We start from the raw sequence: 15,406 nt of genomic DNA on the forward strand, positions 1-15,406 counted from the left end.
GTCAAGAGACATAAAAGTGAATACTTGTGGCGGGGGAGTTTTGAACCGCTAGCGACAGTGAGTCAGGAAAAGCTGGAAAAACAGCCCAATTCCAGTGGCACGAAGTGCAGCATTTACTGGAAGTAGCAGAGGACAACCTTCCTGTCTTGCCTTAGCCATCCCCGGTGCACAGGATGAGTCTCTGCAGCTTCAGAGCTTAGGTCACGTGTCATAACTCCCATCAGTAAAGTCACCTCTGCAAACACTCATTTTGAAGGACTACCGTCAACAAGGAAGGTAAGGAAGCGTTTCAGTGCCTGCAGCACAGGGATCTCCACTGGCGCAGGTGGGCCAAAGAGCTGTAGTGGCAGCAAGCTCCTGGGCGGGAGACGGAGGCACGTGCGGACGCAGCCACGCTCTGGCAGAGCTGGCCCGAGGCAGCCCTGCTCCGAGAGCCCGGGGCAGGGCGGCGGGGATCAGGCGGGTGGCAGCAAGCCCTGCCGCACAGCAGGGCCGGGACCTGCCAGGAGGCGTGGATGCGATGCACGTTGCTTCCCCAGTTCTCACCTGTTTCAGAGAGAACTCGCCCAAGTTCACGTTCTATCTCTCTTCACAGTGTGGTTACGTTGCTAATGAATGCAGTTTGCTTTGGGGTTTGGCAGTTTAAAATCAGTTGTTAAGGTCAAAATTACTCAAATTTTGATCTGATTTACTATATAACAAGTAGCAAACCATTTAAAGTGATTCAGAGGGTTATATCTGTGCCCCTGCACAAAGCACCAGGGCACAGTTAAATGCACAGAAGGATTTTCATCTGCTGACAGAAGTGTGCATTATCTATTCCTGTACAGGAACAGCAAACAACTGGCAGAAATGTCAGTCTAGCTCAGTATCTTGGAACTATTCAGAATATAAATTAAGATTAAAAAGTACTTTCTCTTATCACACTCCTCCTAGAGAATAAATATCACTTCTACTCTTATTTTCCACTTTTTTTCCAAATTTCAGTACCCCTTAGGAAGGCTGTAGCACTCCCACATACTTTGTATTTTTAAAAAATCATGTGGGTTTATTTTTTATTAGCATGTTGTCCCACTACTTATAAATCAGTAAATCTGGGCCGCATTTGACATGCTGATTTGATTAAACCAGAACGTGAAAGTAGTTTGTTGAACGAGACCTCGATTTTGCCAGGACCTCCATGTTGCACTACAGTCGAAGCAGTTGCAGGGACAGTCATGCAAAATAGCAATGGCCTACATAGTTAGGAAACACCTAACTTTACCCTGTAAAACAAGCCGCAAAACCACACACCACTTTGAGACCCACTCTAAAAGAATAGGCCATCTTAAGAGAGTGAAGTGTTATGTAAATATTTACTAATTAGCTGATATGACTGCAGAGCAGGCAGTTTTCTGGACATTTAGAAGACATACCTTTGCAAACAGGACTCCTACGTTACTGCGCTGGCCCTTCCCTCTCATTTCTCAGGCAACTAATGCACCTATTTAAATGTATATGTATATGTATAAACAGCCATAAAGTGATGGGGTGACCCAAGACTCAAGTGAAAAATATAAGGGCCCCAATTCTGGAAACATTTGTCTGCTGGCATTTCCACTGTTAACTTCCTTTATCTACGAGGCAGCTCACCTAACAAAGAGAAAGTGCCACAAGAATCCTGTACTGTGTTACAAAAGGAAGAGGGGGAAGCGTTGCTAAATTTCGGCACTGTCCAGTTCTTATTTATCCTTAGCCACAACATCATCAAAGTGAGGTGGGAGCTGTTAATATTGCTCCAACTCTCTCAAGTTGTATAGTATCTATTAGGTGTTCATTAGTACAGTACTCCTAAACCCCAAAATTATTAAAAAAAAACCCCAAACAAAATTACAACCATACAGCCCCCACCCCCAATATATTGCTGTAATTTGCATGTGAGCCAGCTGAGATGTGAAACGGTAATGGACTGAATTTGGGCAATGACTATTGTAAGACACTGGACAGTAGCTGAGACTTCTCACTGAACACATGCATCTCACTTGAAATGTAAGAAGCTCAGGATGCTTCTAGTTCTGGGGAAATACCAACTCCCACTGCTGGGCTTCAGAAAATGGAACTGGATTTTTTCTGTCCTTCTCATACAATATTTTAGAACTCAAAATACTACTTTTAGTGGCTATTTTGGTGCTAACTATCAACTCCTGCCTTGGTGGGGATTAAAAAAAGAGAGGGATGGGGGAAAAATTATGCTGGAGATAAAGGAAGTGGAAGTTACTTATGGTATTTAAAGAACTGGAGTAGATAGTCCTCTTAACAAGTAGTGTGAAATTACTTACTCTTTGAAAAAGCCATCCTGACAGGGTTAATGCAAGGGAGATTGATTACATAGAAAACTATTAAAATAGAGCTAATTCTAGCAACCGTTTGTCAAAAGTACCAGAAGCAAAAATGAATACTCAGAAAATTACTTAAAGTTTTTCTCAGCTCCCACTAGGCAAAAGAGCAAGAAAATCCCCTCTCCACCTTTTTTAACACTTAGAAAGTCCCTGATGATCTCATGCATGTTGCCCCATGTAACAAATGTGGAGTGGGAAAAAAGAGGCCACCAAGTTCTGAAGGCATCAGCCTTCTCATCCATAGGCATCTATGGATTAGAAATGGGAGAAGCAGTTTGCTAAAAATAAAATGTATTATAAAGATAACAGGAGAAAGCAGAGACTTTTTTTTTTTCTTGGGGTTAAAAGTTGTAAAGCTGTAAAAAGTCCTGTATGCAAATAACATGTTCACACACTTCCAAAGCTGAGATTTACATCCCCATAAGGTCGGTCTGCTGAAACTTTTCAGCTGAAGGAAGTTGACCTGTTACAAAGAACACGCTGACACAGGAAGAATCGGAGGTCTGAGAAGCCCAAAATGACACAAGTTTTCAAAGAAACTAAAGTTCTTGTCACTCTGCCCTGGCAACACAGATGAAAAGAGGTTTTACACGTCTCCTTAGGAGATGCCTGTTGGTGAAAGCATTTTGGAGGACTCTCTAGGAGTGAAGGAGATGGAGGAGGTAGAAAGCTCTCTTAAATACCTGGGCAATGCAAAAGGAGAGAAACCAAAAAATTTGGGCTCGTGATAATTTTTACGGATGCTGCTAAGTTTAGATATCCCTGATTGATTGATTTTATTCCCATTGACTGCTTAGTTCAATCTGAGTCTTCAGTTTAGATATGACAACTATTTTTTAGGTTAAGATGAGAAAGGTAGAAGAGAGCCTCTGTGAGTCATTTGAGGCTGCAAACGTACAGCCGCTGCTTGAATGTATACATCATGAAAAAGCACCTATCACCCCTGCCTGTGCAAAAGCCCCTAAAGTGCTTCCTTTCCGCTATTAGCACTTGCTGCTGAGCAACAAAAGGAAAGCAATTAAGTAAGGTGTGTGCAGGAACCTAAATGACTACTGACTTTTTTTTCTTATAAGGCACATGAAAATTTGTATATAGCAAATGGATTGCATTTAAGAGGGTGTGAATCCAGGAGGAGAAAAAAAGTTTGAAAAAAGTAGGCTGTTGCTTTGAAAAATGTCCATGGTTTTCTCATTATTCCTTGCACAGGAAGGTGAGGTAAGACACCCCTGTGAGCAGAACCGAGGTAGGTGCTTGGTGCTGCTTAAAAATGTCAAATTCTGAGAAGTGATCCCCACTTCTTGTAAGCGTACCAGGAAGTTCATCTCCGTGAGTGGCAGGGGAGGGCTTCCATCAAAAAGTGTTGTGTTTCTGTCTCCCCTCACTGTATCAGCATAGCTCCTTCGTATAAAAGCATAAGCAAGAGGTGGAGAGGTTTGTTCACGTGAGGGAAGGCTGCATCTGTGCACATGCTGTGATTGCAGGCCTTCGGTAAACAGAGAAAAAAGTCAGCTCCGTTTCACTGATATTAGTAATTTACAAAGATGTTTCCTTCTTTCATTTTATCCCAATTTCCGCATGACTCTCTGGACGTTTTCTTTTTTTCTGTGTGCTCTGTGATTCACCGGTGCCCTTCACTTTCTCTGCTGTGCCCAGGTGGTCTGTGGGCGCGTTAGGGCTGTGGTAATCTTCACTCTCCCTCTTCTCTTTACTGTTACCCCAGGTCTTTCCTCCCCCACCCCCCCAAAACCGGCTTGACTTCTCTGGTCTAAAAAGGGGGGGTTGGGTGCCGCAAGCAGGACGCAGGGTGCCCCTATGGGTGCAGAGCTTTGGCAGGTGTGGCCGCGAGGGCGGGCGAGGAGGGAGCTGGTGCTGCCCTCCCCGCTCACCCCACTGAGTCACAGTTCCTCCATCAGCGCGGGGAGGCGGAGGAGTCATTTCCCCGCCGGCTGCTTCGTGCCACGGGCGGCGCTTGCCTTGGACCACCATGTGCCCCGGCCGCGCCGCCTGCCTTCAGGGCTGGAAGCCTTCTGGCACCATCGCCTTCCCTGGGGTGGCCAAAGATCCATCACCCTGCCTCAGGGCCTCCCCGCCCCAGCAACCGCCTGGCTTCTGGACCCTTCTGCTGGCCCAGGCCCCACGGCAGGCAGCCCCGTCAGGGTGTCTCTATCCTCCATCTCCGGAGCTGGGTGACCCATGTCCCCCCGCTGTTGTCCTGTGACCACCCCCTCCCTCGGCCCCATCCGACACGCGGCAGCGGAGCAACAGCGGCATGAGAGGTGCGGGGCTTCACCCTGCTTCAGGGGCAGCCAAACCAGGCTGGACGTACGTCCCTGGCTACGCTTCAGGAATTATATTTTTAATCGGACTTTCTATCCCAGTTTTCAGTAAGACGGTTCTCCCAGGCAAAAAGGAAAGCAAGTCACGCTGATTTGGCTCGTCCATTTGACAGCTTCTGTTAAGGCCTTCCATTGACTTCAACCTTTTAACATCATTAGACTGGGATTTGGAGGAGAGCACCCTCAAAGCTTTGGCAGCAAAAGAAGAAAGTCAGAGCGCTGACCGGGCGAAGTGGCGGGCTGAGCGTCCATACCCACATTTTCTCAAGTGCTAAACTGCTTTTTTTAGCAGCTGAAGCTTCTCCAGGTGCAAAGGAAGGCCTGCTTAATTTCAGCCTAGTAACTAACATTTATATACATTTTAAAACAGATGGCTGCTAAGGAAAGAAAATGCTTTTCACCTTCCCATCTCTGAACTGACTAGAGGATCAACAGAAGTGGCTACTTGTAGAAGTCAGCAGACAGTGGTCATATTGGTTACTTCAATTAATTAGCCACAGGCAACACTTGCTTCACTTGAGAGTCCAGTTTGAAATCCAAATCCATTTAAGTTAAATATTTAAGATAATTTAAAAAAGTGTTTTCTGCATCTAACTAAAGTTATGGTCAGCCCCCAGCAGTTTCACACAAAACCATGAAGACTGAATTAATCAGCCATTACACATATCACCTTCTGGCAGGAAAAAAAAGGAAGTGTAATAATAAAAATAACCGGTCCTCAAATTATTAGAGAATTCCTTAAACATGTACATCCCTTGTCGTTAGTAGTAACAGATACAGTCAAATTTGTATTAAGCTGCCATTCAAAGATAACCAACCATTCAGAATCAACCTCTTTCAAACCCGAGACAAAATTAAAAAGAAATTCTTCTATTCAAGGTCTTCTGCATGCTGATTTGAAATGTGAGTGAATCTGCAATCAGCAGGACTTTTAGTCCACACAGTGCACCATCGGTATGAGGATTTGACAGTTTCTTTGTATAGCACCTCATTCCCCACTAATCTCCTTCCCGAAAAAGGTACCCTACCATCCCTCTCTTTCACAACTTGGCCTGTTCTTTCATTTTTCCAAGGACAATATCATTGCTCCATTTCTCCCCAGGCATAATTTTTCCCCCTTCCTCAGTATATACATTTCAAGAGTCTTTTATAAAATACGAAACAGTATTTTTTTAATTAAAGAGGAGCAAGAACAGTGAATGTAGAGATCATCTTAGATGTTGAGACCTCAAACTCTTCCAGACAAGGACTGTCTCAATTTTTTCTGTTACAAATCCACACAGATAGTAACATACAAGCAAAATAAATCGTGAAAATGTTCAAATCAGTCCAAACTGTCAGCAGAAACTTGGTTACGTAAAGGCAGGCTGTCCTGCATAATAATATTTCTAGGAGGGAATCTAGTTCTCCAGCCCACAAGCATTACATAGCTCCATTATATAGACATCTCATACTTAGTGCGTGCAAATTATATACAGAAATCCCCACAAACCATTGCCAAGAGGAAGGCAAACTACAGCAGATCTATCCTTCTCATTTTCCTGCCTTATGCCCAGAGTAGACAAAAAGAATGGCTTGGCCTCTGGTCCACAGTGCTTTCTTCAGAGGTAACGCAGTAACACCGTTCAGTTTGCAAGCAACAGTAGGGTGGCAAGAAATTAAGAAAGGTAGCATTTGACTTGAGGAAGTTCTCTATGGAAGAAAGGCTAAGAAAGGGCAGATTTAGGCACAGTGAGCTGAGCCAGAGAAAGCTCTTCAAGAAAATAATGGGAGTTCCCTTGCTTTGCACTATAATTAGGCGTATGAGGTCATCTGCTATAAGGCAGCTGTGTGGGCCTGTCCTCAAGCATTAATGTTCAAACGATCAGTACCTGTAGTGGTAGGGTTGAAAGCATTAAATTGAATATGTGCCCTCATTGTCTATTAACTCTTCTGAAGTATTGTATTGGGTTTGTGTGGCAAGGTCTTGGTAGTGGGGGGGCTACAAGGGTGGCTTCTGTGAGAAGCTGCTAGAAGTTTTCCCTGTGTCCACCACTAGCCAAGGCCAAGCCAATCAGTAACAGTGGAAGCGCCTCTGTGATAACATATTTAAGGAGGAAAAAAAACCAGCTGCAGCTCAGTAGCTGGAGAGAGAAGAAGTGAGAGGATGCGAGAGAAATCAGCCCTGCAGACACCAAGGCCAGTGAAGAAGGAGGGGGAGGAGATGCTCCAGGCGTCGGAGCAGAGATTCCCCTGCAGCCCATGGTGAAGACCATGGTGAGGCAGGTTGTGCCCCTACAGCCCATGGAGGTCCACAGCGGAGCAGATCCCCACCTGTAGCCCGTACTTGTGATCCCATGGGGGACCCACGCTGGAGCAGTCTGCTCCTGAGGGACTGCACCCCGTAGAAATTATGGACCCATGCTGGAGCAGTTCGTGAAGAACTGAAGCCCATGGGAAGGACTCACATTGGAGAAGTTTGTGGAGGACTGTCTCCTGTGAGAGGGACCCCACGCATGAGCAGGGGAAGAGTCCTCTCCCTAGGAAGAAGAAGCGGCAGAGACAACGTGTGATGAACTGACCTCAACCCCCATTCCCATCCCCCTGCGCCGCTGGGAGGGAGTAGGTAGAGAAATCTGGGAGTGAAGTTGAGCCCAGGAAGAAAGGAGAGGTGGGGGAAGGTGTTTTAAGATTTAGCTGGTTTTATCCTCTCCTTCTCTGATTTTGATTGATAATAAATTAAATTAATTTTATCAAGCTGAGTCCATTTTGCCCGTGATGGTAACTGACAAATGATCTCTCCCTGTCCTTATCTCAACCCGCGAGCCCTTTGATTTACTTTTCTCTTCTCTGTCCGGTTAAAGAGGGGAGTGATAGAGCAGCTTTGATGGGCCCCTGGCATCCAGCCAGGGTCAAACGACCACAAGTGTGAACAACATATAATAAGGGGGTGAGTATAAATATGTTTAGCAATAGAGTAACGGTACTGATGTAACTCTGTGCCAGCAGTAACACACACCTACAGTCCTTGGCAGTTTTTTTGTATAACTTGCTATTCTTCTCTCCTAGGTGGTTGTCTTAATTATTGAAACACAGTGCAAAAATGATACTGAAGCTCCAATACGCGTAGCATACAATAAATTAATAGCAAGAAGGATCATTGCTAAGAGGGAAATTAAATGTAACCCAGATGAATACAATTTTAATGTTAAGTGTTGCAAGAAATGTCAACGTGGTGAGTATCATTATAAGACTGTGTTGAAAAGTCGTTAGGAGTGGAAACCACCACACGCACAATTGCTTTCTGCTGGGATAGCTAAGCAGCATGCTCTGCTTTCCTGGATGCAATGCTTCATTGTAGCTGGATCTTTCTCTTGCAGGACATCAGACACTTCCAAAGTCTTTCTTGAGCTCAGTGCACCAGTAACTTTTCAGTACAGATAGTAGTTTGCACATAACACCCTTGTCACAAAAGAGCTAAGAACTACTTATGCATCTTTGAAAGAGGTTAAAAAAGTGCAAGCACAGGCTTTTGCTTACAATACTGCATATATCCGTGGGTCTTCCAATTTTGCACATACAGTTTTGTTTGGTGTGTTCTCCTTCACTCCTTCCTTGGAGGAAGAGGGGGGATAATCAGATCTTATGTATACTACATTCCTGAAGAGCATATATGTATGCATAAAGAATATAGATTCTGTCCATATTTGTAAATAAAAAAAATATTAGGGATTAAAAAGAAAGTCTGACATAGGTCTTAGAGCTGATGGCTTCTGTCCAAAGGTATTGCAAATCTTAATTCACGTTTTTCTGTCTCTACAGGTTTTGTTAAAAATATCGAGTGCCCAGAAGATATTAGCGAACACTGTGTTCCATGTGAAGATGGAAAGGAGTACATGGATCATGTCAACATTTTGGATGAGTGTTGGAGATGCCGTTCATGTGACAGCATACTTGGTACATCTATAGAAATATCAACTCTAGCAGTGACTTTTTTGATAGAGGATTTGGCTGAAAAGTCTCCACAATCCCTGAATAGTGGGTAGCATGCAGATAACTACCAGTTTAACTGGTAGTACATGAAGAAATTTCTGACAAAGTCATGAGTTTATCCCCCAGTTCCCATTCATCAAGCACAAAGTAGAAAGAAGAAGCAGCTATGTTGGTCCATTATTTCTCCTTATATCTCCTTCGCTCAGCCAAAGTAGTCCTTGCAAAACAGACTCCATACAAACTGTTAGAGTCCAGGAAGAAAAGCTCGCTCTCTTCTTCACCCTCTATTTAAAAGAAGAGGGTTGTTGTAAGAAGCAGGGGTGGAAGAATTCCCAGTGATTTCTTTTGTAGTCTTTCATGTAATTAATATTATTTAAAATTGCTGGAGCTGATAGAGTGATGCCTTTTATACATTCAACATGCTGTGTGGGATCAAACTATGAGACTGTGAGGCATGCCCTACTGGGTCACACCAGTGGTCCACCTACCCCAGTATTCTGTGTTCAGCAGTGGAGGCAAGAGATGCTATTTAGAGAAAAAACAAACCTATCTGCTTTCTGTGGTCTGTTCCCTGCAAAGTATACCAGCATCCACAGCTGTGGGAAAGGACATAAGAAGGTCCATCCCTACCTAGTCATTTTAGTATCCATTTATGAGCCCTTTGTCCATGAACCTGCTGGGGGACAGCACATTCCAGAAATTCACTACCTGTTGCATAAATACCCATCATAGATTTTTTTTTTCTATTTTTTTTTTAATTCCATTACTGATCTCCTACCAGTTCCACCAGGCATCCTGTAGTTCTAGTATACCTGGATTTAGGGAATGATAGTTTTGCGTATCTAAAAATTAGTTTGGTGAGTGGAGAGACAGCTCTGAACTCCAGTATGGTTGTACTCAGATCACCTGCTGGAATATCAGTCTTTAGTGCTTTCCCCTTCCTGTAACACCTCCATATGCATAGAAAATTTTCCTCTCATTAGCTATTATAATAAGCATTTTTGGATGGGTAATGAAGTTGAGCACAGCAAAAAAATTCAGCATTTTGTACAGTGCCACAGGGGAAACTATTAGATAAGCCGAAGGGGAAAGAAGGGGTACTGGGATGACTAGTCACATTGTCCCAATGGACAATAGTGTAGTTGAAGTCAGTAGAAAACATCAGGCAGGAGGAAAATTACCACTGAAGTTCCATGAGAACCATTCTTAGGATCATTCATGTTTGATATTTTCATGAATGGCTTCAACACTGGTTTCACAGTAGAACTTCATCAAATTTTGAAAGACAATGTGTTTTCCTGTTACAGCAGGACGTGGAATGTGATAACTCAAAAATCCTCTCCCATTTCTATATGCCTATTAAAATAGCTTTCATAGTAGGTAGATACTTAGAATAATTTTTAATGCAGAAATAATTTTTCATAGCTGGAGGTAGCTTCATCATAGACACCAAGGATAAGAGAAAATTCATTCACTTGTTTTGATACTTAAGCAGGGAATATGTTAGCCAAAAGAGAGAGTGGCATTCCTCACCATTGGAGTCCTCAGGAAGAGATAAACTTGTTGTCTGTCAGGTAGAGTAAGTAACTTTTCTCTGACATCAAGCAGGGAGATGGGTTACGTGATCTTCTGAGTTTCCTTCTCGCTTTACACTTCTGAATGGGAAAAAGAAGGTGACAACATTTGGCAGTGCCAAGTGAGTCCTCTTCTAGCAAGTACTTTATCGTGTGATCGGTTTTTTGAGCCCTTGGCCAGCAGAGGTCTCTTTGCCATCTCCATATTTCCAGTACTCCGGCAGCAGGGCTCCTTATAAAAGCTATGTTATTCTTACCATTAAGCCTCACAATGCCAGCAGTGGCAGAGCTAAAAGCATGTAAGTCTGAGGACAAGAGCTTGTGAGCAGAGGCCTGCTTTTGAGGCCTACTTTTTCAAACTGACTTTAAGAAATTTATTTTAGGTTTGGAGCTTGTAAAGAATTGTACCCCAGAACAGGACACGGAATGCACCTGTGTAAAGAACTATTTTTGCAATTCTGCACCATGTAGGCACTGTGATCCATGTACCATGTAAGTTTATGCCTTGAATATGAAATTGTTAATATAGTATGTTGTCACATTTTTTTTCTAGCCAATTTCAAGAGAGAAATGTAATGTATAACCCCAGGGAAAACATAGTAGTTTTCCTTTGCGCTTGGCTTCTTGAGCTGACTTAGCTCAGTCAATTTTAACCTGCAGCCATGCAGGCCTTCCAAAGGCATGTAGAAAAACTTGCATACATCCACCAAGTCTGTATGTACTTCTCAAAAAATGTAATGAAGTATCTTAACTTTCCCGTTGTCTCTGTGTGATCTACTATTACCTCTAGAAAATCACTTCCACACCTTTTTCCACTGTCATGCATTTCCTTACCATACCTATTAAATTCCAAATTCCAACATCTTGATATATGAAATATTTAGCTGATAAAAAGTATTATATGATTTTGATTTGCTCTGTTGACAGAGTTTATAAAGAGAGAAACAAATCCCATAATAATTTTTGTTTATGTTTTCTGCAGATGTGAAAGTGGCGTAGTTGAAAAACAATGTACTTCAACTTCAGACACTGTGTGTGGAATGAAAGGTACCATTTTAAAACCAAGCATGGTCTAGCATCTGCTGTGTTTTGAGAGTCTATTGCAATTGTACTGTTTTACACCATGGTCCATAGTGATTCCTGACAGCTAAGGGCATCATATCTACTGGGCCCTGTGCTGGCCTGTGGAGCATGATTGCTCTTTTCCCTTGATCACTGTACAGATGTAGGAGCTATTACCCCGTTTTAGGGGCCACTCATGATAGGTAAGTCTTGAACAAAGAGATAGCTTCTGCATTAGGAGACAACAGAAACACTTCTATAATCTGATGCAATCTTGTTTAAAATTCAGAGTGCGTTGCTGTATTGCATTTCTTGACTTAACTTTCACATAATGTTTCCAATGTTCCAACAGAAGGACTGCCACAGTGGGCCATTGCTTTGATAACTGTGCTACTGCTATCAGCAGCAATTGGAGCAATAATCTATTGTAAGCAATTTCCTCTTCCTTATTCCTATCATACTCTGAATAAGATATTCAACTACTAACTCAATTTTGTATTCTTGGAGTCCAGAGGAGAGCTATACTCTGTCCTGGATTTTAAAAATGCCATTTTGTTTCAGACAAGAGAAGACAGAAGGGTCTTACTAGCAAGGAGATCCTATGTGAAGAAGTCCCCAAACCAGAGGTTTCTTATGTAAGTGTTGTTGCTTAGATCACATAAAACTCATCTTTCATGCAAGGAACTTTGTTCCATTTAAATTACAGTGGGACTGCCCAAGCATGTACATGCCTCTTTTTCATGACATTAATGAAGTAAATTTCACCATGAGGACTCTTCTGGGAGAAGCAAGAGAAACCCTGTATTATTTCTCCAGAATTTGTTGACATACTCCCTAAGTTACATGACCAAGATCAAAACTTCAGAAGTCATCAAGCCTCCACTGAGCCAGGGTGCCTGTCCCCATGCATACTGTTAGGCAACAGCAATTGTAAGGTGCTTACCCAAGTCCAGAGAGGTCTCTCTGTCTGTCTGATCTGGTTCCCTCACTCATAGAACAGGGGAATCATAGAGAAAACTAAAAGAAAGTTACAGAAGTTGTGTTATGAAATGTGCTTATCCTCTTTTACAAGATTGGTGTTTTACAAAACTTGCTTCTACTCATTCTCTCTTGCTCTTCTTTTCAGGAGAATGTACCTCTCATAGGCACAGGTAAGAGACAAGTAAGTTCTCAACATTCAGGAGAAGAAAAAAAAAAAAAAGACATGCAAATCCTACACTAAAAAAGGGTATATTTGTGTACACTTTGCCACTGCCTAGAGCTGTCACTCTAGCACAACAGTGAACACTTATTAAAGAAATGCCAGTTCATATTGTTCTTATTAAGGCATTTAGTGGTATCATGAAAGTTTTGCCTCAGGAGGAATTTCTGTTATATGGGAAGCAATTACTAATTGACAACAGGTGAATTTCTGTTCTGCATGTGGTACAGACACTAGGAGGCAGCAAGCTGGATTTCTAGAGTGGTGGATAATTATAGTAATGGCTCAGTCCCACACCCAGCAGTGGGATTGCAGAAACACAAACCTCCCTTATTCTCAAGGGCAAATCCATAGTAGTAACACAACAGAAAAAGAACATAAGCTCCAAGGCTGTATCACAACAAAAGACCTGTCCTGTTCTGGGACCTTTCCCAGCACTATTTTGAGCAAAACAGGTACATGAGGGATGACGAGACTTTAATGATAGAGAAGGACAGAATAGGTTACAGAGGGAACCGAGATTCTATTTCAAGTGGCAGAAAGCAATATGGATACACCCTAAATATTTGAATTACCTAGCTTTTGGTAGGAACATGTAAAAGCAGACCCGCTGTATATTGTAAAAAATCATGTATAAAACATACCGAGTCATGAATACCTGAAACTTAATCTGTTTTGGATAGGAAAACTCTGAGCACACGTGATAAAAACCGAGATATAAGTAAGATATAAGTGCCAAGAGCATTAATTTCCTTTTATGCTTGTAGATGTTGACCTGAGCAGCCACATTGCTGGTATTGTGGAGGAGATGACACTCCAAGAAGTCAAGACATTTGTTCGTAATCACAAAGTACCAGAACCTGTCATAGATCAAATTCTTCGGGATTATATTAGTGATACATCTGAACAGAAGATTAAGCTGTTTCAAGCCTGGTATCAAAGACATGGGATAAAAGGAGCCTATGGAACCCTAATAAGCAGCCTGAGAGAGTTTAAAATGTGTGCTGCAGCTGATAAAATTGAGGAAAAATTGAAGGCAGCTGTTTCCAGCTGTCAGGAGGGGGGACAGTCTTACAGTGATGACACTGAGCAAAGCAAAACCTGCACTCAGGAAGGTAGAAACTCTTACAATGATAGTGCTGAGCTAAGTAAAACCTGTTCTGGTAGTTTGGAAGAGACATAGCACAGTCATTCAAAATTATTTCTGACTGAATTAGTATTTTTTTAATAACAGAAATAACAAATCTTTTAAATGCCATTTTCATTGGTCATTCTGACTGATTCAAGGAAGTTATATTATGAAAACAGAATAATAATTATTTTTGTAGCAATATATTTCCTTTAAGAAATGTTTTAGCTTATTTTTTGGTTGTTAAGAACTGGGAGGAAAAGTTTTATGGCTCATTTCCTGAAAGGTATAAAAGTCCAGCTATAGGATTCACTACAAGAAAGAAGTAGTAGTCATTATTTGAAGAAAAGGTTTAATCTAAATGTATGGTCCTGTATTACTTAATCTATGTAACATTTTGCATACATTAAAACTGCGGGATGTTGCATTTTTCAAAGGGAAAACTCTGGTATTAAGAGCTTATGAAGTGTACTAGGAAGAATACTTGAACAAAAAAAATATATAACATAAATCTGATTAATTCTGAATATAGGTGTTGCTGTGTAATTAAATTCTGCTGTTTTTATGTGGATTTTCTCCCTTGTATAAAAGCGCCTCTGTGTGTGTGCGTATACAGATTTTTGTATACTTGTATCTATATTTATATGTGTGTATATATGTGCAAGTTTTTTATGCAAAAGCTCCCAGTGCTAAGTATAATAGTTATTTCCTTTGTCCTCTGCAATAATTGCAAGCCTTTTCTAATGTTGAAACCCTTCAAAGAAGCAGGAGCTGCAGCAGTGCAGCAGAACCATGCTTTCTGGAAGGCAACCTGCAGAAGCTATGAAGCCTCCATAAGCAAGTGTGCAACACTAGCTGTTCTAATGCAGGAACTGATACGATGAAAACATCATTGTCATTAAAAAACAAAAAATCCACATACCTCATGACTTCTGTCTTTCCTTCTTACAGTGCAACCTATAGATGTCACTTCTAAGTTTGCTTTTACTCTGGTTAGTAAATCACAAAAAAACCCACCTTACCTTTCTTCTGTCACAGAGTGTAGAGGGCTCTGCTCCTAAATTCCAAGAACGAGCAGTGGTGGCTGCTTTGCAGCCAGGCCTTTCCTGCTCACCCACCCATTTATGCAAAGTCTCACGAAGTCTTTCAACAGAAAAGGAGACCTCACTGGAAAGGTTTGATTTTCCCAGGTCACATGGTAAGCAGGATGACTGTCTTCTTTGGCTCTGCCATCAGTTCCCTAGAGAGTCTCCAGCCAGTGTCAAGACTCGGCCAAAACGTGAGGAGACCTTCCTGGGCTTGCTCCCACTTGCCAGCCAGGCTGTGCTGGTGGGTTGGGGTAGGGTCCGACTGCTGCCACCCGGCCCCGGGGGTGTGGAAAGGGCAGGGCAGGTGGCGCAGCAGGGTGCCAGGTGCTGGCAATCAACCCCCAGGCAGCACCGGGCACACACAGCTGCGTGGGGTTGCTCCAAAAGCTCACCTTGCTAGAAGTGAGGTGCCTGGGAGGGCAGTGCGTGGCCCTTGAAAACAGCTAGAAATCTGTGCACAGCTTTAAGCAGGAGCCTGAAAGGAAAGTCAGGACTTAAGATTAGCTTCAAAAACGTTAAGCCTTTCACAGACTTGACCCATCGAAGGTCTGAAGGACACAGAGCATGTTCTGTTGCCAAGCCCAGGCCCCATTGAGGTTGTACAGTTCTTCCCCAGGTCTCAACGCCACAGAGGTGCTAAGCGAGTGCAAAAAACTTCTACCCCAT

The 15,406-nt window shown here is 42.6% G+C and overlaps 1 protein-coding gene across 1 annotated transcript in view; it reads left to right on the forward strand.

The window, feature by feature from the left end:
* Positions 1 to 14,526, forward strand: part of FAS (Fas cell surface death receptor) — a 16,618-nt gene extending 2,092 nt beyond the window's left edge. The window contains exons 3-11 of the mRNA XM_035897408.1: positions 179 to 276; positions 7,763 to 7,928; positions 8,516 to 8,650; positions 10,644 to 10,752; positions 11,243 to 11,307; positions 11,675 to 11,749; positions 11,884 to 11,957; positions 12,449 to 12,473; positions 13,291 to 14,526. Coding sequence (XP_035753301.1) covers positions 179 to 276; positions 7,763 to 7,928; positions 8,516 to 8,650; positions 10,644 to 10,752; positions 11,243 to 11,307; positions 11,675 to 11,749; positions 11,884 to 11,957; positions 12,449 to 12,473; positions 13,291 to 13,706 — 1,163 coding nt within the window. The 3' untranslated portion in view covers positions 13,707 to 14,526. The remainder of the gene's footprint in view (positions 1 to 178; positions 277 to 7,762; positions 7,929 to 8,515; positions 8,651 to 10,643; positions 10,753 to 11,242; positions 11,308 to 11,674; positions 11,750 to 11,883; positions 11,958 to 12,448; positions 12,474 to 13,290) is intronic.
* Positions 14,527 to 15,406: the final 880 nt, after the last annotated feature.

Source organism: Egretta garzetta, unplaced genomic scaffold (assembly GCF_000687185.1).
Source record: "Egretta garzetta isolate BGI_Z169 unplaced genomic scaffold, ASM68718v1 scaffold56, whole genome shotgun sequence".
NCBI lineage: Eukaryota > Metazoa > Chordata > Aves > Pelecaniformes > Ardeidae > Egretta > Egretta garzetta.